The sequence below is a fragment of the Protomyctophum bolini genome (assembly GCF_963924005.1).
Source record: "Protomyctophum bolini genome assembly, chromosome: 6".
NCBI classification, from domain to species: Eukaryota; Metazoa; Chordata; class Actinopteri; order Myctophiformes; family Myctophidae; genus Protomyctophum; species Protomyctophum bolini.
This window is the reverse complement of record NC_137867.1, coordinates 23,021,447-23,045,061: the sequence shown is the minus strand read 5'-3', so window position 1 is coordinate 23,045,061 and position 23,615 is coordinate 23,021,447. Positions and strand designations below refer to the sequence as shown.

General features: G+C 43.6%; 1 protein-coding gene across 1 annotated transcript in view; it reads left to right on the top strand.

The window, feature by feature from the left end:
* The window catches only part of stpg2 (sperm-tail PG-rich repeat containing 2), a gene marked incomplete at both ends in the record, with an annotated part of 52,775 nt that extends 29,823 nt beyond the window's left edge, over window positions 1-22,952 (top strand). Inside the window, 3 exons of the mRNA XM_080765737.1 lie at window positions 14,197-14,365; window positions 16,215-16,330; window positions 22,776-22,952. Of these exons, the coding sequence (XP_080621863.1) occupies window positions 14,197-14,365; window positions 16,215-16,330; window positions 22,776-22,952 (462 nt within the window). The remainder of the gene's footprint in view (window positions 1-14,196; window positions 14,366-16,214; window positions 16,331-22,775) is intronic.
* Window positions 22,953-23,615: the final 663 nt, after the last annotated feature.

Genomic DNA, 23,615 nt, shown 5'->3' with positions numbered 1-23,615 from the left:
ATCCTCACAAGTCACACCCGCTCCCAAAACTACCTTATGTTAGAAGTCCCCATTGTGAATTCCGAATTGGATACAGCCTTTCATTACTATGCACCTCACATGTGGAACTGTCTACAACCAATCTTAAAACTGAACAACTTGATTTCACTGTACTTGTTCACTCTGAATTGTTTCTTATCCTGTAATGTATTTGTGTTTATATTGTATGTTGTGTACTGTAATCAGGGCGTTATTGGAAAATAGAGCTTGCTCTCAACTGACTTCCCTCTTGCATGCCTATATATATATATATATATATATATATATATATATATATATATATATAGCAAAATAATCTAGCAGTAGTAGTAGTATATAAGTAAAAAAGAAAGGAACAATACATAAATGAAAAGCATGGAGTCAGACTGAGATGACTGGGGAAAGTGATGACACACTAGTGAGTTGAAGACAAGAGTCGGGAAGAGAGGGGAAGGAGACTTCAATGTGCTGGGACCACAGATGGGTAACTTGTCTGTGTAGCACTTTCAGATTTTATGATGTGTGGATGCTTGGAGAAAAAGCTCACATACGCTCTGTTAAAGTCTCTTTCCTTCCTTTATTTCCCCTCCCATCCTCTCTCTCTCTCTCTCTCTCTCTCTCTCTCTCTCTCTCTGTGAAGTCATGGTTATTGTTTCTTCCCTGCTGTCTTGCTGTTATAAAACAACTCAAGTGCAACACAAGCCAAAAACGGCCCCTGAAAGTCACCGTTCAGTGGGAACGGCTTTTTAATGTGTCAGGGTGGGTAATAACGAGAAAGACTTTACACACGCACGCACACACGCACAGCGGTGGGGTCAAGGTATATGCGCAATGAGCTATAGAAACAATGAATGCAGTGAGTCATACTCTTCTAAATTAAGTTGGAGATGACGTCACTATTTTGTTACGTTAGTTTAAGTTGGAGATGACGTCACTATTTTGTTTCATATGGATAGATGTGGATAGCTTGTGCCGGCCGGTGAATGATGGATATGCCATTGCCAAGGTTTTGATTAGATGCTTTTACAGAAATTTGCATGAAGTTGGTTGAGTTTAACTGCAAATGAGGTCCATTCGCGCAACACAGCTGAACGCACCATTATGCCACTGAAGCGTGTGCTCAATATAGTCAGATGAATGACAAACAAGGTTACTCATGAAGACATTAAGGATTCCTTGTTTCTTGACGGCTGCACTGATCACTGACCCAGGGTAAGCCTGGGTCGGCCACCCGGCCTGGCAGAGACATGCGCTCTGAGGGCCTTACTTTTATAGTTTTCTTTGCATTCTACGTGCGGAAATTATTAAATGAATTGCTGACTATTTTACTCTGATCTTGTTCTTTGTACAGTAAGTTGCTCTGGATAACAGTGTCTGCTAAGTGCTAATTAAGTGCCATGTTCACAAGCTGAGCTAATGTTGCCCAGCTAAAAAACTGAAGCAAACACTTTTATCTGGTGAGAAGATGAAAACAAGACATTTCCAATATGCGAGGGTGAGAGTAAAACTATTTTTGCTTATATAACTAAACACTGAACTGCTGAGTGGGTTGTTGTACATAACTTTTAATTAGAAAGATCTCAGAATGGCAGCTACAAGATGGCAACAGATGGGAGCTATACCATCGAGTGAGAAGCAAAGCATTGTACTGTTACCTGTCACTCCTTCCTACACAGAACTGCTGTAAACCTCTTTTGCTGTCTTCCACTGGCGCTATAGTTTTCCATCTCTTCTGTCTATAAATGTCTCCATAACTGTCTCTGTCACAGCCTTCCCATATAAATTCTGCTGTCATCTTGATGAATATGGAGTTTTTTAAGACTCTTCCAAGTGTCTTCAAATGAAGAAATATAGGCAGGAATGCGCTTTGCTTTTGATACATGAAGTAATATCACATTATAGTTTAGATAAATGAAGCCTTTCAGGTACACCTTTTTTCCATCTGGTGTCACATTCATGCATCTTCCGCCGCACGACCTATCCGTCAAATTCAATTTGTATCGACCCACTTTTGAAAAAGTTGAGTCTGTCTGCGAGAGGCTGCATCCCATTTGTATGTATTTGTCTCAGAATAACGGAACAGTCAGCAGATAGAGGCAGACCTGTGACACTGGCTGGAATCTGGATCAGTTTTTAAACGGATTAAAAAGTTCTGCTCCGGTTTCAGATTGGGTTAGGGAAAGTGAGATGTCGGAAATGACCAAAGCCAGGTCATTCACTTTGAGGTTGTGTGTGTCGGGTGACTCGGGTATCAAGGTTGAGTCTTCCTTTCTCCTGTCAATTTTAATGTCATTCTCTTCCTTCCTCTCTGGTCTGGTTGTACCTTGTATATCTGCTGTATATCTCTTCCATCTTGGTTCACCCCCCTCTTTTTCTCCATTCCCTAATGTCCCCATGTGGCTTGCAGCTGTGTCTGTGCTGGACAACAGCTGTGTGTGTGTGCGTGCGTGCATGCGAGCGAGCGACGTGCGTGTGTGTGTGTATATACACATGGGTGTATGCACGCGCATATACCGTACATATGCTGCTCATATCGTCTGATTGCAGCAGCTGTGCGTTGTGTGTGTGTGTTTAGATGTGGACAGCTGTTAGGTAGCAGGTGAGGATCTCAGAAGCCAGACATCCAACCAGCCAGGCAGACAGCCAGGGGATGCCAGGGAGAGACATGCCCAGCAAGGTGTGCTGGAGCTTGGACGTTTGCACAGCCAACACCCCCCCCTCACAACTCCCACAATAACACTGGTGGTTTAGCAGAGCCCCAGCTGTGGGTGTCAGTGTTTATACAGAAAGCCCGGCAATGCCAAACTCCACAGACGGCTCACTTAGCGCTGCATACACAGGAAGACAGATGAGACACAGGTTTGAGTTACACAGGCAGAAAAGATCTGGCGACAAACTCACTGTCACACATGAGCACACATTGACGGAGTGAGAGAATGAGAAGGGATGAAAAAAGAAATATTAGAATATTAAAGAAAATAAAATGGTGAGTAAAATACCTTAAAAAATAAGAAAAAAAACAGATAATCAAAAACAAATAAATATCTGAGTAGCAGAAAGGGTTCCTTGTCAGCAAAAGTTTTGGACTAACCGTTACCTATAATGTGTGAATGAAACGCCATCTGGTTTGTCGCTATCATTCCATCCACTTTAACAATCTCTCTAAAACCTCATTACACTCTCGCCATACCTTCCAGTCTAAAAACAGACTCTCCATCAGTAAGCTCTTCACGACTCACAAGACACCAGGCTTGACGGTGACACAAAACCAACTCTCAGATTCATATAAAATAAAGGCTAGTCATCTGTTTCAGTACATGGAATGGATAGGGATGAAGGAAATAGAATAGAAAATGAATTCTACTTAAGACTGTTGCATTTTACTTGCACACTGAGATGCTGCATATAAAACATATATATGATCTAATTATTTCTTTCTTTGTTAATACACCAGCTACCATGGTGATGGCAGGGGTGGCATATCAAGTAGCCTGTGCAGACAAGACCTTGAAGACCACTTGTCAGGTGTAAACACATTTCAAATAATTCTTTGTTCCAATTTAGTCTAGGCAGCTTAAAATGCCATCTAGTGTTACTCAGATCTTCACAGTGGTACAGCCTGCTTCCAAACTGCTGTTTTGTTTTTCTATGCCCAGCTTTGTGTGTGCGTGTAAAGTGAAGATAAGTTGGAACATAGCATTCTGTGGTAGTGGATGAGAGAACATTCAAGAGAAATGAGCAGAACACACGCGAGCGTGCATGCGTGTTCTGCTCATTTCTCTTGAACACACACACACACACACACACACACACACACACACACACACACACACACACACACATGTCTTATGCATGTTCATTAGTCAAAACGGTACATGGAAATGCAGCATTCATTTGTTCATAGCATGGGAACTGTCAGATCATATGCATACTTAGCAGGTCATTAGTGAGAACATCATCATGTGGCTATGACAAGATAAGAGTCAGTAACTTTCTTTGTTTTCCCAGCACATTAAACTCTTATTTTCCTCCAACAGCCTTTTTATTCTGATCATGTTAATGAGCACTAAACTATGATTGGTTGCACATTAATGAGCACTATAAGTTGTTTTGTGTATGTTCTTTCTCCTTTACATTAATGAGCACTATAAGTTGTTCTTTCTCCTTTGCATGTTGATGTTTCTATACTTTCCTCCCTTGCTGCTTTTGGCCTTTCAAAAAGGTTCCAATTATACCGTTATACAGATAACAATCACAACATGTGTCACAATTATACCGTTATACAGATAACAATCACAACATGTGTCACAATTATACCGTTATACAGATAACAATCACAACATGTGTCACAATTATACCGTTATACAGATAACAATCACAACATGTGTCACAATTATACCGTTATACAGATAACAATCACAACATGTGTCACAATTATACCGTTATACAGATAACAATCACAACATTATACCGTTATACAGATAACAATCACAACATTATACCGTTATACAGATAACAATCACAACATTATACCGTTATACAGATAACAATCACAACATGTGTCACAATTATACCGTTATACAGATAACAATCACAACATTATACCGTTATACAGATAACAATCACAACATTATACCGTTATACAGATAACAATCACAACATTATACCGTTATACAGATAACAATCACAACATTATACCGTTATACAGATAACAATCACAACATTATACCGTTATACAGATAACAATCACAACATGTGTCACAATTATACCGTTATACAGATAACAATCACAACATTATACCGTTATACAGATAACAATCACAACATTATACCGTTATACAGATAACAATCACAACATTATACCGTTATACAGATAACAATCACAACATTATACCGTTATACAGATAACAATCACAACATTATACCGTTATACAGATAACAATCACAACATTATACCGTTATACAGATAACAATCACAACATTATACCGTTATACAGATAACAATCACAACATTATACCGTTATACAGATAACAATCACAACATGTGTCACAATTATACCGTTATACAGATAACAATCACAACATTATACCGTTATACAGATAACAATCACAACATTATACCGTTATACAGATAACAATCACAACATTATACCGTTATACAGATAACAATCACAACATTATACCGTTATACAGATAACAATCACAACATTATACCGTTATACAGATAACAATCACAACATTATACCGTTATACAGATAACAATCACAACATGTGTCACAATTATACCGTTATACAGATAACAATCACAACATTATACCGTTATACAGATAACAATCACAACATTATACCGTTATACAGATAACAATCACAACATTATACCGTTATACAGATAACAATCACAACATTATACCGTTATACAGATAACAATCACAACATTATACCGTTATACAGATAACAATCACAACATGTGTCACAATTATACCGTTATACAGATAACAATCACAACATGTGTCACAATTATACCGTTATACAGATAACAATCACAACATGTGTCACATGGGCAACACTTTATGGCTGCTTCTTATACATAGCACAAACATATTGAATTGGGGAAAGATACACATGGCATTGTATATAACATATCCAACGCAGATTCATTGTCTCAATTGTAATCATAAACAAATGATACTGTTCATTTGCATGTTTTGTACAACCTGTGACATCATGTGGCAGGTGGCCTGAAAGGCGTCCCTCACTTCACATGAGTGCAGCCTTTCAGACATGACATCATGTGGCGGCGAGGTCTATGGACTTTTAATGGTTGTCTTATTCATAGAGGCCAGTCAGGCCACACAGCAGCATGCAATTCCATGTTGTGTTCGTGACATTGTGAAAAATTGGCCCTATCCATAAATTTGGTATTGAAAACCCTCTGTTTGATGGTTATTGTTGCATGACTCATACGGAAGTCTGTGCCTAATTTGGTGAAGATGAAAAAAAAACACGTTTCTGCAAAAAATCTGTAGAATTTGTGGCACCCACTATAGGTGTAAGTGAAATTGTGTTTGACTGTATAATAGCCTAGGCCTACATAATTATGGAAATGTGCATAATTTTCCAAGGGATCCAGGGATTTTGTTTACATTATATTTTTATATAGTGAGTTATAGACCAATTATTTGTTTACAAACATTCAGACTGGACGCGCAGGTGACTGTTTCATGTAACAGATTCCCAAACCCGTTGTTTTGGGGAGTGAAACCATTCAATTCATTCAACTTCCTCTTCGCCTTCTTCCTCCATATACTGGGAGACAAGGGGCATCTGGAAGTTTGATGTTGTGCATTTTACATGCCAGTGCAGTGACCACTTTTCCATTGCATCTTATGAGTGGTGGGGTTCATGTGGTGCCGGCCTGCTCTTACAGGTTGTTATTAGTCTGGCGTCGTCTGATAAGGGGTCGTCTATAGGGCAAGATGTGAAGTGGCTTGTTATAGTGCAACCATGAACCGATTCTATAAACATGGGTTGACCTACTGGGAGTGTGTGCAAAGGTTTCACACTGATCCGTCTATAGTAGTGCTCAAGACTCATGGGAGCGAAATACCGCGGTTGTTCTGGCCTGGCGGAGATAATAAGGCAACCTCTATAGGTGTCCATAGTTGAGCCTCTTGGCCCATTCTGTCTTTCATCTGGCCTGTCCAGGAGTGTGTTTCATCTGGCCTGTCCAGGAGTGTGTTTCATCTGGCCTGTCCAGGAGTGTGTTTCATCTGGCCTGTCCAGGAGTGTGTTTCATCTGGCCTGTCCAGGAGTGTGTTTCATCTGGCCTGTCCAGGAGTGTGTTTCATCTGGCCTGTCCAGGAGTGTGTTTCATCTGGCCTGTCCAGGAGTGTGTTTCATCTGGCCTGTCCAGGAGTGTGTTTCATCTGGCCTGTCCAGGAGTGTGTTTCATCTGGCCTGTCCAGGAGTGTGTTTCACACCATATTGATGCTTTACGTGGACGTAGTGTTGGAGTCCAGTCCACCTATAAAGCGAGTCCAAGTCAAAACATGTCTGAGGGGGCCGAGTCTGAGTCGAGGCTGAGCATGGAAGGGGATCGAGTCGAGATCGGCGGGAGGCAAGACAGAGTCGAGACCGTTTGTTTTACATAAAACACTGCGAGAGCAGGCAGACAGCTGCACTCCGTTACTTAACATTAGCAAGATAGCTGTCTATAAGCACCAGACAGCACTCTCATAATTTTTGCTCTTCTCTGAAGAAGGCTGTTGCCGAAACTCATCAACGTTCTCAATATAATATGAGAAATTGCATCTGAGCCAGTCTTGCATCTTTTATTTTGGAATGCCGCTTTTTCCACTTTGGTGGTTTATGAGTTAAGCTCTCTTATAATATTAATGTGAACGGGCTCCTCATAATATTGGTATAATACAATGACATTGATTTCATTGCATTGTAGTGACTCCCTTATTGGTCCGAGACTGAGTCAAGCTCGAGTCAAATTGTGGGCGAGACCGAGACGAGACAGAGTAAATGAAAATGTGGACTCGAGACCGGACTTAGCCTTAGGCACCCTCATCCTTTGAATGGAGAGCCAGACGCTGGTGTCTCTTGAGGTTGCCTAGCTGACTGAAAGCCTTATCACACTTTTTACAGCGGTAGGGCTTTTCACCAGTGTGGATACGCTGGTGTAGCTTCAGGTAGCATAACAAAATGAAACTCCTGTCACACGTTTCACAGCGGAAAGGTTTTGAATCTTGACCGTGGATACGCTGGTGTCTGGTCAGGTCACCTGTCCAACTGAAGCTCTTGTCACACTGTTTGCAGTGGAAGGGTGTCTCTCCGGTGTGGATGCGGTGCTGGTGTTGCTTCAACTTGTATAGCCGATAAAAACTCCTTTCACACTGTTCACAGAGGAATGTTTTTTCTCCAGTGTGGAGATGCTGGTGTTTCTTTAACTGACGTGAATGGTTGAAACTATCACCACACTGTTTACATTCGTGGGTTTTATTTTCTGTGTACGTCAGCTGATGTGTCTGTGCCTCTCCTGTTTCAGGTAAAGTCTTGGTAACGTTTTGATGATTGTGAGATGATCTTGGTTCTGCGTCTCCTTGTTTCTGGCTGGTGATTTGGTGACCAGGTGCTACTGAGGTTATCTGTCCATTACTCTTCATTTGGCAGTAGACTTTGTTGTGGCTCCTCTTCAAATGTTCATAGAGGAAGACCTGAGATGAGTAAGCGTATGGACACTCAGGACAGGAGAAGACCACAGACTGAGAAGATTGAGACGCACTCGTTCCAGAAACGGCAGTTGATTCGTCGGCAATGTTGCTGATATACATTTTCCGTGATGGAGACGGAGAAGATTGAGACTCACTCGTTCCAGGAACGGCGGTTGATTCGTCGGCAATGTTGCTGCTATGCATTTTCCGTGATGGAGACGGAGAAGATTGAGACGCACTCGTTCCAGGAGCGGCAGTTGATTCGTCTGCAATGTTGCTGATATACATTTTCCGTGATGGGGACGGAGAAGATTGAAACTCACTCGTTCCAGGAACGGCGGTTGATTCGTCGGCAATGTTGCTGCTATGCATTTTCCGTGATGGAGACGGAGAAGATTGAGACTCACTCGTTCCAGGAACGGCGGTTGATTCGTCGGCAAGGTTGCTGCTATACATTCTCCGTGATGGGGACGGAGTTCTGCTTGGACAGGAAGATTGGTCCTCCGTATGAGTCTCCTCACCCATTTTCTCTCTTCTCTTCTCTCTTCTCTCTGTTGATCCAAGGTTCCTTGGAGTTGACTGTGTCAACAGGGTATGTAATGAGTCAGACTCCTGTATCGTGTTGACAGGTTGTGTGGAAAAACCTATGGTTGAAAGCTCACTAAATGGTGGAAGTAGGAGGTCTTTAAGGGAAGAGTCTTGGAGAGTCTCAAAGTGGATACTAGTCTGAAGATGTCTGATGAATGAGAATGTCACACTGAAAAATATTTTTATATACTTCATTCACTTATATACTGTCATCAGAATGACGTCACGATGAGTCAACCATGCCCAAATATGGGGTTCTAGGGTTGGCGAACCCAAATATAGAGTCCATCATAGCAGCACTCTTATCATCTATACATCATCATAACTTAAAATAGACACTATTTGCTCAGACACTATGACGTAAAATTGTCCATTCATTGTCAATGGGAATCTAATGTTTGTGTAGGACAAAGTTTGTGCACACACACCAAAAGCTAGATGTAGGAGGGGCTATAGCGCCCCTCAAAAAGTGAGGACAAAAGTGAGGACGCCAAAAGTGATTGGCCGGAATGTGATGATGTATTATGATAGCACCCCTCACTTCAAACAAGTGTGATATTTTTTTACCCTCTCTTCTCTCTCTTCTCTGATACAGGGCGATCAATATAGAAACATACAGATCTCTGAATCTCCCTCATCTCAATGGATGAGGGATAGGGAGAGGAGGAGAGGGATTGAAAGAGGAAAGGTGAATAGAGAGGGAGCGATGCATAAGAGAGAGCCTATTTCACCCATGCACACTAACCACACTAAGCCACAACATCAAGTAATTGGGATACTGCAGATCCAACCAATATGCCCATACGATGACAGATACAGATATCCCCACATATGGGCATAATAGTTATATAGTCAGACTGTTACAAGAGGTACTCTGACAAAGCCCCCTCTGCAGTGTGACGTTGGGGGCCCTCCCTCCCTCACTGAGGGCTCTCTAGTCTTACATCTGCACAACAATTTCTGTGTATGTATGCAGGGGTGTCCATGCACCAAGTATCTCAAGAGCCACCCAACCGATGGACTTCAAACTGCATACCGGTATATCTGCATATCGGTGAGAGCTCAAGAGAGTGATGTGCTGAGTGGAGTACCATGATGTCATCAATATGACATCATAGTACTGACAACATACATATACTGGCCTGGACTCCATTTTTGGGTATGGCTGACTTAGACCTCCATTGGCATAAAAGGTACACAGACAGACAGAGACTGAGATCACCATATATGGTCATAAAGGGGACACAGGCAGAGGGCAGAAAGGGGACATCAGTCTGAGTTTATACTATGCAGCAGTTTATACTTCATGACTTGCAGAGAGATGCATGAAGTATGCATCTATTATGGTGTTGCTTGCAAATGCGATTAGCTGTGTTTGCCACGGAACACCGCCATACACCGAAGGATAAATCAGCTGCCGTCCGTGTGATTGGATGAATAGAATGCACATTACAGTGTCTTGTATAAAGGCTCTGTAGAAATGCAGCAGACCATTTAACAGTGCTGACCAAGTCCGTTGGCACTTCTACAGTGCATTTGTCAGTCTGTTATACACTTGACCCCCGTTGTGGAAAACTGAAGAGAGTATAGATGCGCGTTCACAAATTCATTCCAAGGGCATCAGAGTACTCGGCAATGCAGAGCATTCAGTGTAAACCATTAGGTAATTCAGAGCTGCTCTCTGGGAGAGCACAGGGCGCACGCCAGATGCTCAAACAGGAGAGATGGTTCGTGGGAGCATCTAAGCATTATGGCTGAAGATAAGGAAGCACACTGCTATCACATGCATGCAGGCCGGCCGCATGCACACACACACACACACACACACACACACACACACACACACACACACACACACACACACACACACACACAGAGACACACACACACACACACACACAATCCAGCCATCTCCACACTAATACTTTTTGAGTGGTGCAGCCACTCCAAGGAGGAACAGCAATGTGTGTCCCTTTGTATGTCCTTTTGTATGTTTAGGGTACCAACAGGTGACAAAGTGGCGCTGTTGAGCTTCACACTGTGCACAGCTGCATGATGGGAAGCTAAGCTTTAAGCAGCCATTCCATGATTTGGGGTGTGACAGTACAGTGACAGGACAGTACAGTACAGTACAGTAGAGGGACCCCTGGGGACCTCCACCCGGTAACTAAGTTATTTCTCGACAGTTTCGGGGGGGGGGGGGGGGGGGGGGGGATGCTTACCGGAACTGGCCCGGCCCCCTTGGCGCGTTCCTGGGAGTCTAGAATTTCCGGGGACCCCCACACAAGAGTTACACCAATCAGTTCACACGGGTGTGATTTTTCATTTTAAAATGGCATTATGAAACGTAAATGATCTCTGTCGACACAAGCGTAACACCTGAAAATGCATATCACATGACCATTGATGTGCACTTTGTAGATCAAGGTGAAATCCACAACAAAATGTAATTTTAGTTAACAACAAAATGTATATGGAGGAGTGGTTTTGATGTCAGTTTCTGTGTCAGAATTTTTTTTTAGTTTTAAATCTTCAAACGGCATCATAGACCGGTGTATACATTTTGTGTGAATTTCTATGCCAGTGTCGGCAAAGGATGACGGACAGAGCTGCACAATGGTTCGTCAGTCGAACTTCTAAAATCTAATCCTTGTTTGCCTTGTTTGTGAAGCCAGTCGGGGACTACTTTCTTGTGGAAATTATTGTACATTTTCACTCCATTGTGTTTTTGATGGGGAATGCAAACCCGAGACCTGTGTGAGGAGGAAACAGAAATCCCATATAGCACATCCAGGTGGTGCAGGGTAAAGATCCTGCCCACCACCGCAGTGACTAGGGGTTTGCATCCTTCACAGAGCATTTGGCTTGGCCGGGCGATCCAAGAAACACAATTGGCCATGTTTGTGGGTGGGATATGGGAAGCCAGTCGGGGAGGGTTATCTCTGTCGCTGCACTACTACCTCTATGGGCTGGTTGGGGCACCTGTTCAGCAGGGTGCTGAACTACCTATATGGGCTGGTTGGGGCACCTGTTCAGCAGGGTGCGGAACCACTACCTCTATGGGCTGGTTGGGGTACCTGTTCAGCAGGGTGCGGAACCACTACCTCTATGGGCTGGTTGTGTGTGTGTGTGTGTGTGTGTGTGTGTGTGTGTGTGTGTGTGTGTGTGTGTGTGTGTGTGTGTGTGTGTGTGTGTGTGTGTGTGTGTGTGTGTGTGTGTGTGTGTGTGTGTGTGTGTGTGTGTGTGTGTGTGTGTGTGTGTGTGTGTGTGTGTGTGTGTGTGTGTGTGTGTGTGTGTGTGTGTGTACTTGGGTAGGGTGAGACATCTGTGTGAAGATGCGGATGAGACTGTGCTGTATAATTAAAGCCAACCTGAGTGCTGTCATTAGGTGATGGCTGCTACTGAGAGCTGTTAGCTCCATATTCAGCTATAATTATCGGCCATATAGGGCTCCATGACAGGTGTGTGTGTGTGTGTGTGTGTGTGTGTGTGTGTGTGTGTGTGTGTGTGTGTGTGTGTGTGTGTGTGTGTGTGTGTGTGTGTGTGTGTGTGTGTGTGTGTGTGTGTGTGTGTGTGTGTGTGTGTGTGTGTGTGTGTGTGTGTGTGTGTCAGATCGATGTTTTTACACTTGTTAAATAGATTTTGACGTAGCTCAATGGGCAATAGAAAACAACTCATTCTCAATATCGTTTATATCACAGTAAAATCTGTAAATATTGTTTGAGACAGAATCAAATGTGTTATGGTCATGAGATCATTCACCAGGAGCCTGGGGGTGGTTCCGGGCTTAAAATAATTACCATAAATATTTTGAGAAATGTGTATGGGAGAAATTAATTCTATCCGTCGAACCACAACATGGCCGCAACCGCTATGCTCTGTATTTTCATGTACAGTAACAGTTAGTATGTCTCTGCATGTATGTACATGTGTAGAATCTGTATCACATCAGACTAACCTCAGAAACCAATACGGGCTGACATCATGCTTCAAACTTCCTCACCATCGTTCCTTTAATAATTCATAATTGCTCGCTTGCTGTGAATATTCTGCATATTCTGCATGTATGTGCTTGTGTGTGTGCAGTGCCCGTGCGCAAATATGTTTGAGAGTGCATTTAGGGGTGCACACATTCGTGTCCGTGTGCACTCCCCCCCCCCCCCCCCCTCCCATCGTGTCTATAATGAAAAGCCGGGTTAGCAATGATTAAAGTTGTTCAGGTGCCTGAGAGGAGAGGTGAGGACAGCAGCAGGGAAATGACAGTTGGCGGTAAATGACAGCTCTACTATCTGCAGGATAAATGGATCTCGCAGCTATATTCAGCCTTGGCCATCAATTATTCAAAGAGTCGGGGACAAGACAAATCCCCCAGTAACTCCAATTCTCGTGGAGTCATTTCTGGCAATGGTGCCAAATGTTCCCCACTGGGGGGATGTGATTGTCATTCTCTACCCCCGACCTCTGAGATTGTATAAATGGAACCAAAATATCAAATGGAGCCATTTGGTTCCACTTGGAACCAAATCTTCAAAGTATTTGACTTTTTCCCAAGTTACTATATTAATATGTTGGCCATTTTGCTCTCGCATCATACTCGGGTGGGGGCTATATCATACTCGACCCCCGACACAGCAGGTCTACGTGGCTGGTGATAGCCAGGGGAAAGGGTAATTTATTACAGTAAATATTCTGCATTAATGGCACCTTTAAAGCACTTGCCTTTACAATATGTTACAATACGTTACCTTCACCCGTTCACTCACATGGGTATAGGTACCAGCATGGTTGAGCTCCACGGGTGCAGGCATGTGTTCTGACATACCAAGAGTCCGACAGTCATTAGTCCAACACCCTACCCAAACACTAATCTAACCCTAACTGTATGCGGACGCCACAGGTGATTTGTAACCCGCAGCACGGGTGATTTGTACCCGGCAACGCATGTCGGGAGCCACGGGTGATTTTTAACCGGCAACGCATGTTGGGAGTGACAGTGTTGTCGGACTAGTAATGACTGTCAGATTTTTGGTATGTTGGATAAGCGCCTGCACCGCTGGTGTGTGTGTGTGTGTGTGTGTGTGTTAGTGATTAAAGTATGTGGAAATATTGTGTGTATGAGATTGAGAACATGCCTCACGAGGTGAAACAAAACAGTAATAGGTGCAATGTGTGTGCAGTCGTGGTGACTGTCAGCACTCTAAACTAACGTTAAGCCTCCCACTAACACACAAACATTGTCCCATGCCAAGAACACAAAATGGGGAAAGAATGTGTCCATTCATAAACAAGTAAGCTAAGCTTATCACACTCTTCTCTTCTCTTCTCTTCTCTTCTCTTCTCTTCTCTTGTCTTGTCTTGTCTTGTCTTGCAGGCTACCCCTGCTCCAAGCAGCTACAATGTGAGTGAGGCATTTGAGAAAGCTTACGGCCGAGCATCCTTCTCAGAACCCCGGAGTGAGGGAGCCAAGAAACGACGTAGCTGCTTCCTTTCTGCTGCCCCACGTGAGGTTTCCTTCCTACAACATGACCCCAATGTACCAGGTATGACAGCCGAGACAGAGAGAGAGACACTAATACCATCATTTTGGGAAGTGGAACTTTGCATCTTACAATAAATGCACCACGTCTCTGTACATGTGTACGTACGTGTGTACGTCTGAAATCTATGTAACTCGAGAACCCCACCGACTTTGAATTTGACACAGGCATTCCACACCACCACAAGGAGTGTCGTGCGTCATACATGGTTGTCCAGAACCGCCACAAAAAGCTCTGGTAGTGGTCAGGCTCTGCCAGTGGACCTAATGAGCCTAAGTAGAATTCCCAGCCTCTGTCTCAGCAAATTGATTCCCATGGCAACACCACACCTGCCATTTGATTACTTAACCAGTCCACTTTTCACAGTCAGTTTCACTCTCCAGACACATGAGACAGATGCAGAGATCTCCATATACAGTATGGGCACAAAAGGGACACAGACAGGCGGTTAAAACGGGTGATAACAGGTATTGCAATGCATACTATGTTCCCAACTTGAAACGTTCCCAAGTAGGCTGGTGGCCGACGGGCACAGGTCTAGTTATAAAAAATATGGTAATTCCCATGAAGAATGTTAACAAAGCTGTATTTACGGTAGGTAATGGTTAAATGTCGAGCAATCATCAGGGATAATATTTATTTATAATACCCACAGACAGACTTTTTAATACCCACAGACAGACGGCATTTTATTAAAGGCAAATATTTGTGAAACATAAAAAATTATAGCTAAACTAGACTTTTAAGATATTTTAGCCGCTGTCATATAGTGACGTGTAAAATAAAGCATGCATGAGGGAAAGAATATTAAGAAATATGGAATGTGGAGATACAAGATATCTGTCCGAAATGTGCAAAACAAAACCAACAAAAATCCAAACAAAACCAAAAAAGTGAGTCCACATACGTTTCTTAATCCTAATAACGTCTGTCCCTGAATGTCTCAACAATACTGAACCATTCAACATGATCCACTCCAATTAGTGTCATCTCTGTGGGTCCCTAACCCCATATTTACCTCAATTACACTCCCATTGAAAAATGTTGTTTCAAAATTGATAGATTCATGAGTTATTTGGATAATTTATGAGCAGCCCTGTTTCACCGAGGGACTCAACCCGCAAGGCTCCCCAACCCATTTAACCAAAAACAATTTGCATATAAATAGATTTGGACTGTTTGCAAAAGTGTTTCTTTCCGTCCGACCGACACACACTCTTGTACTGGCAGGCAAGTGCGAACACATGCACCCACGCAGGCACACGCATGCACAGTGCACACGCAGGCATGCGAGCACACATGCACACACGCACGTACACGCACACGCACGCACACACACACAATGCACAATGCATGCTATACACAAGAACAGGCAGGTACTCATGTGCACATACCGACCCCCACCCGGCCGCCCCACACAGAGGTGTGCATCTGCATGTGCAATCTTGCACTCACACTTGCTTACACACACAAAGTCATTTTGGCCATTATCTAATTTGCATTCATAGGTAAAGGAATATTGTCATTATTTTTCCCATTGTGTTCCTTCACCTGCGATCACATTTGTGATGTCCTGTTAATGGAAAATATATTTAACCATTCACCCTTTTGAAGTGTGTGTGTAATCTGTATGGATGGGCGATTCTGTTTGTGTTTATGCTTAAGCATGTCAATGTGTCCCTGCTTGCCTGATCATATAGGAAAGAATCAATGCACGCACGCACGCACGCACGCACGCACGCACGCACGCACGCACGCACGCACGCACGCACGCACGCACGCATGCATGCATGCACGCACGCACGCACGTACAGTATGTTTCAATGTGTGTCTATGTGCATGTGTTTGTTAGGCCCAGGCCAGTACAGCCCGAGCGTGAAGTCCTCTTCTCAGATGGCTCTGATCTCATTCAGGGAAGACAGATTCAAAACCCCCAAGAACAACACCCCTGGACCTGGAGCTTATCAGGTACAGACCATCAACTTAACATACATGCCTTTGACAGAGGCGTGTGCACGTGCACGTGCATGCGTGCATGCGTGCGTGCGTGCGCCTGGCATTAAATAAGCAAGCAGAAGAGTGCACTTTGTTGTCTATATAAGGTTCTTTTCATAGACATTTTTTTTTCTATAAATAATAATAAATAACACGTTGGTAAATGCAGTATACTTTTTCATACAGTACTGTATAAGTTGACCTTACTCCAAGGTTTGAACTTAATTTCCCTTGCAAGTAAAGTATCTCTCTCTCTCTCTCTCTCTCTCTCTCTCTCTCTCTCTCTCTCTCTCTCTCTCTCAGTTAAATTTATACCTGTGGGATATGGATTTAGAGCTTTGCAGCCGCTGGAAAATGTATGTGAGAAATGATAGGGAGATATATTCCTTCCAATCTCTGGTGACTTAGCTGAAGCTACTGTATAGCTAACCCACAAAATCCAAACCGTGATTTACAACCTTGTCTACATGTAGGTAAAGTGTCCCAACCCGAGACGAGTCGGGGGTTGAATATAAATACAGTGTATTGTATATTATACTTATAGAGGGGCCTCTATATGCTACTGTACATTGACACAGACTATATACATAACCTTGTTAGTGAAAAATGTGCTATTCTTGATGTACCTCCCCTGCCTTTCTATACATACATTTCTTGCACAAGACTGGCATAATCTTGGTTTGTGATGTGTGAGGTGTCATGGAAGAGTTTAAATTGACAAAAATAAATACTAAAACAGAACAGCTCTTTGACAGTGAAGCACTGCAAAGATCTCATTGTGGTAATGATCTCTGCTCCTCCAAATCTATGAAACACCACTTTCTAAAGTATTGTGTGTGTGTGTGTGCGTGTGCGTGCGTGCGTGCATGCGTGTGGAGGGGGGTGGTTCCAGACCTCAGAGTGACTATTATTAACTACTTTTTTTTAAACGTCCCGCCCACTTTTCCTGTCATGGAAACAGCTAAAAAGCGAAAGGGAGTTATTGGAGAAGACACTGAGATTGAGGCAATAAGGGAAGAGATTGTTAAATTCAACAGGCAAAAGAAATGTGTCTGATGTTCTATGGGCCGAAGTGAGCAACATGTGTAATATCATTATGTGCACGCGTGTGTGCGTGCGTGCGTGCGTGCGTGCGTGCCTACTTCTTCTATGGCATTAGGCCATAGTGAGGTTCATTTACCATTTACATTATGAGAATGACAAAGCGGCTACCTGCTTCTGGATAGGCCTCAAATGAAGCTAAATTAGCCATCTTATGCAAGAGCCTGCTCTCACTAGTTGAGCTTAATTTAACACAGAGGCAGAGAAATGAGAACATAAAACGAAACAGAGAAACGGTCCTCAAAGAGATGCTGTAGCACACCCAATGCAACACTTGAATGGAGATGTAGGTGTTCATGAGGGGAACCAGAGTATGTTCGGAGGGGGTAGGGGGGCATGGGTGACCAACAGTTACATGTGGGGAGGGGGGTCACTCAAAGGTGACAACAAAAATGATGCCACAGACCGCTTTGTCCTATGACATTTAATGACTCCCACATGAGCTCACTACATATGTTATTGTTTATATACAGGACATTCAATACAGATAAACATATAGCAGGTTTGGATGCAGAATGACGAGCCAGGTTTAGATGGCTTTAAAGTTACAGTGACATTTACTGATAAACCAACACCATTTACAAAAAAATTCTTGATGACAGAGACATCTCAAGCTGGCAGATAAAAAATACTGTCCCTGTCCCCATGCATCACCTCAACAATGCAGGGCACTGGGACATTCCCCCACTGCGTGATGTGACAGTGGGACATTCCCCCACTGCGTGATGTGACAGTGGGACATTCCCCCACTGCGTGATGCGACAGTGGGACATTCCCCCACTGCGTGATGTGACAGTGGGACATTCCCCCACTGCGTGATGCGACAGTGGGACATTCCCCCACTGCGTGATGTGACAGTGACATTCCCCCACTGCGTGATGCGACAGTGACATTCCCCCACTGCGTGATGCGACAGTGACATTCCCCCACTGCGTGATGCGACAGTGGGACATTCCCCCACTGCGTGATGCGACAGTGACATTCCCCCACTGCGTGATGCGACAGTGGGACATTCCCCCACTGCGTGATGCGACAGTGGGACATTCCCCCACTGCGTGATGTGACAGTGGGACATTCCCCCACTGCGTGATGTGACAGTGGGACATTCCCCCACTGCGTGATGCGACAGTGGGACATTCCCCCACTGCGTGATGTGACAGTGGGACATTCCCCCACTGCGTGATGCGACAGTGGGACATTCCCCCACTGCGTGATGCGACAGTGGGACATTCCCCCACTGCGTGATGCGACAGTGGGACATTCCCCCACTGCGTGATGCGACAGTGGGACATTCCCCCACTGCGTGATGCGACAGTGGGACATTCCCCCACTGCGTGATGCGACAGTGGGACATTCCCCCACTGCGTGATGCGACAGTGGGACATTCCCCCACTGCGTGATGCGACAGTGGGACATTCCCCCACTGCGTGATGCGACAGTGGGACATTCCCCCACTGCGTGATGTGACAGTGCGGACTAGCCAACATCAACTCGGGACTCCTGAATGGCTGCATCATAGTCTTCCTCCTGGCTGTGCCCTGGCTTGGCTCCCGCAGGGTCAGACATTTTTTATAAACTGAGCTTTTTATCTGCGTCTACACGCCCCCGTTTACAAAAATCTCTCGTAGCTAAAGTGGCGTAGCCAGCTAAAGATTCCACACAGGGACACATAAACACAGTTTTTAAAAATCTACACATGTGGCCGGAGTTTTCTAAACATTTGTTTTTATGGGCCAAAAGATGACGCGTGGACGCCTTTTCTGTGCGACGGAACTCCAGTGAGAGGCCTCTGCTCAGTGATTGTCCAAAAATAAGACTATTTTCAGCTTGAGGTGCCCACAGCATTCCGCCAAAAAATGCTGACGGCTGAAACGAGATGCTCTGCAGTCTGCAGCACTAGGAAGAGGAGCCTTCCAGCACACCGTTACCATTAGAAATGCATGACCGAAAAGGCGCTGGGCAGCTCAGACAATGCTTCCTGTGCAGGGCATAGCCCCTGAATCAGCCTTTACCATTTTCCTTTGTACATGGGCATGTGCTCATGCATGAGTTGTGATCACTCACATATTGAATGTAGATCGCTGTCCTGTGTATGTAATGTGAAGGTGTATTGCCGTGAATTGTTTGCATGCTTTGTGTGTGCCCATGCACACACACATGCATATAGTGTAGGCCTACACACACATGCATTACATGCACAGTTGCACACCTGGTGACCCCCTGCTTGCTCTGATTCCTCAGTCTTAACCCGTTGACCTTATGAAACATCCCATAATCTCCTTCATCATCGCCGTGCCGATGGCATCATTATTTCCTTGGGGACTCCCCATCTACCCTGCCCCTTGGGCAACCCCAAGGACGACCTGGAGATGAACCCGCAACCTCTTTCCCAGCAGGATCAATACTGAGATCTGAGCCGCCTAGCCAGCATGTGTCTAAATCCTAGATCTGCCGTCTTCTGCATACCGATGGAGGGGTTAGGGGGGTGGGGGGGCACGGAGAGATGGGTTGATGACATTTCATGGCTGTTGGTCAGAATCCTTCTATCTCCAGATTTTTTACCTTTTTTAAAATGTATAAATGAATGCCCTATTTTTTACCGTGTGACAGTGTCATGGAAAGGTAGCTACAAGTTCATAAACATGTTGCATTATGAGCTTGTAGATTTGATATTTTCACTTTCTTAAATGTGTGTGTGTGTGTGTGTGTGTGTGTGTGTGTGTGTGTGGGTGTGTGGGTGTGTGTGTGTGTGTGTGTGTGTGTGTGTGTGTGTGTGTGTGTGTGTGTGTGTGTGTGTGTGTGTGTGTGTGTGTGTGTGTGTGTGTGTGTGTGTGTGTGTGTTTTGGAGAGCAAGTGTATTTTTATATCCTGCTGCCGGTACATGAACTATTGAGTGTGTAGCTAGTATGTGAATGCTGTTTGTGTGAGGGAGGTGATTTTGCGGTCAGACTTTGAAGCTCATGCAGGATTTCCTCATTTTTGTGCTGTTGGCATTTTGCTGCCCCTCTCAAGACCTAGGACATGCAGAGAGTGAGAGAGAAAGAGAGAGGGTGCGTGTGTGCGTGTGCGTGTGCGTGCGTGCGTGTAGACTCAACTGCACTTAACCTGTGCCTTCTTTCTCTTGAATACAGAGCAGAGTGTGTTTCTGGTATAGCCGCTGTCCTGTTTATTAAGTGTGTGAGATAGTGTGCGTATAGTGCCATGCATGCACGCACGCACGTGTGTGTGTGTGTGTGTGTGTGTGTGTGTGTGTGTGTGTGTGTGTGTGTGTGTGTGTGTGTGTGTGTGTGTGTGTGTGTGTGTGTGTGTGTGTGTGTGTGTGTGTGTGTGTGTGTGTGTGTGTGTGTGTGTGTGTGTGTGTGTGTGTGTGCATGTATATTGAAATGAAAGAAAAATAGAAAGACATATGAAAGGAATTTGTACATGCATTTGCCATCTCTTATGCTGTACGTGTGCTGCTCTTTGATAAGCACCCAGGTTATACTTGCTGTTATTTCCCATCTCTCTCTCTCTCTCTCTCTCTCTCTCTCTCTCTCTCTCTCTCTCTGTCATTTCCAGCTGACCTAACAAATACAATCCAAGTAGTTTCATGTCTTCTCATCATTTTTAGTTGATGAAATCCCCTCCCCCGAAATTTCAAATTGTCAACACGAATCCTCCTGCAATCTCACTGTATGAGTTAGCTTCTCCATTACAAATATTTTAATTGGATTATTTATCCAATTAACATTTAACGACACCCTTAAATCGCTATGTTGCATCTTGTGTTTTCTTTCCCATTTGTATCCCCCTCACACGAGCACTGCAAATACGTCAATCACAACTTTTGCAAAAATAATAGACTCCCAAAACAAAGGGGCTCCTTAACAATTACAACACGATTGCACAGACTCAAAAACATTCACGTAGCCTAAATATTTATAGGACTGATTGAATTTGTAGTAATTCTGGTGCACAACCTGCGAAAGCCGATGTGTGGGAAATGTTGTATATAGTCTTTTTTATTGGCCTAAAATATTGTCTATATTCATACATTAATTTATCCACTTGCTGACCGGCTGTTGGCATTGAGCATTTTTTTATATCTGGGTTTATATGTGACCCCTACCATTAATCCTTAACCCGCCGGGATTAATTAATAACATGCCAGGATATATAATTAAATATTATGTATAGTTTCATTATATAGATATTTCACTTATTTATTAAGCACGTTTTAAAACAACCAAGGTTGACCAAAGTGCTGTACAGATCAGTGGCAAAACAGAGACAGGCAAGAGAATACAGAATGTAAACGAGTAACACAATCAGAAATTATGACAAAAATATAAGCATGAAAGGTTAAAATAAGCACAAAAAAAAGAGCTAAGATAAAGCAAAACCTAAAATGGACTCAAAAGGGATTGAAAGCCAGGGAGAAAAGATGAGTCTTAAGGTGAGACTTAAAAACATAATAGATGGGGCAGATCAAATATAAAGGGGCAAGCTCTTCCAGAGCCTGGGAGCTGCAGCCGCGAAAGAGCGTGCGAGTAGCCGTTCCCCTAGATCGGATCAAACATTATACAACTGAATAAATGTAGGCTACGTATTTTGGCACAAAAAACACTCCTTGGGCTAAAGACGGCCATAGGCCTATCCGTCATCACAAATGTGATGAGGTCATCACATTTTGGGCACATTTCTTGGGCAAGTGGCTATGGCCGTTTATAGCCCAAGGAGTGTTTTATGTGCAAAACTAATGCTTGGAATGGATTCAGAATCATGAAAACCCCCTAGTTTGACATGTCACATACAACTTAAAGGAAAGTTTGACATTTTTGACATCTTTGCCTTACATAGGATGTTAGTGGTAGGGTTACATATAAACCCCTATAAAAACATTGCTCAATACTGACAGCCGGTCAGCAAGTTGATTCATGAATGTATGTATATAGACAATATTTTAGGCCAATAAAAAAAGACTATTATACCAAATTTCCCACTTTAAACAAAAGAAGCCTGTCGTCTGCCGGACTATGAAGGAATTGTGTTGAATGCATGTGTGGGTTTATGTTAATACATGTGTTCACATTATGCACAAATGTACTGTAAGTGCCTTTTAGAGTGTGTGCGCAATATGCATGCATGTGCTTTCATATTTATAGATATTCTCCCAGTAAGTATTGTGTGTGTGTGTGTGTGTGTGTGTGTGTGTGTGTGTGTGTGTGTGTGTGTGTGTGTGTGTGTGTGTGTGTGTGCGCACTGCGCATGCGTGCACTTCACATATACATGACATCAAATTAGTCATTTTTTACCCTGCCTGTTTGTCTTTCTCCAGCTGAGTCCAGGCGTCATGGATACCGTGCTGAAGGGCACCTTCAACGTTACTCTAAACAACCCTCTGGTATCTCGCTGTTCCTCCTCTGTCCCCCATGGTCACACACCAGACCCCAAGGTCACCACCGGAGGCAGCAGTGTCCCCCACAACCCCTTCACCACGGTCGGCACTTCCTAGCCACCCCCCAGGGGTCAGCGTTCAAAGGTGAGAGGTGAATAGGTTTGAAGGGCAAACTAACAGTCATTCCATTTCCAATTCATTTCTTAGACGGTGCAGCTTTGTGTTCATCAATATTTATGGTTATATCCATTTCCGTTGAATGTATAATTGATAGAGAGTGGCCTTATTTTCAATTATTGAATATTATTGAATTGTGCTGGAAGCTATGTAGCTTATTAACTGACTGAGTTGACCCGTGGTCAGCTTGTTAGCCTTTAGAATTAACCAAGCAGAGCACCGGGAAATTCCGCCGATCTTTTTTTTTCTAAATATGAAATTTCAATGAACTGTCATGACATTTAGCAATTTATTCAACTGTACATTTATGTCTATGCAAAGGGTTTTTCAATTAAATTGGAAAATTAATAACGAGCTGCACATAAGTTCATGTGAGAGGATAAAATGGGGGACCATGGGCCACAATTTGTCTCACTGATATTGTCTTAGTAGAATATCTTAGAAAACATCCAGGGACAAAATGATGAAATTCAAATCCATTGAGTTGCATTCTGACACTGGCTCATGTGATTGCAGGGCAGCAATTTGAAGAGAAATGTCTTCTTGCAAAACCGCAAAATGGTATACAAGCAGGAGGCATGGAGTTGTATTTTCATTCTTTAA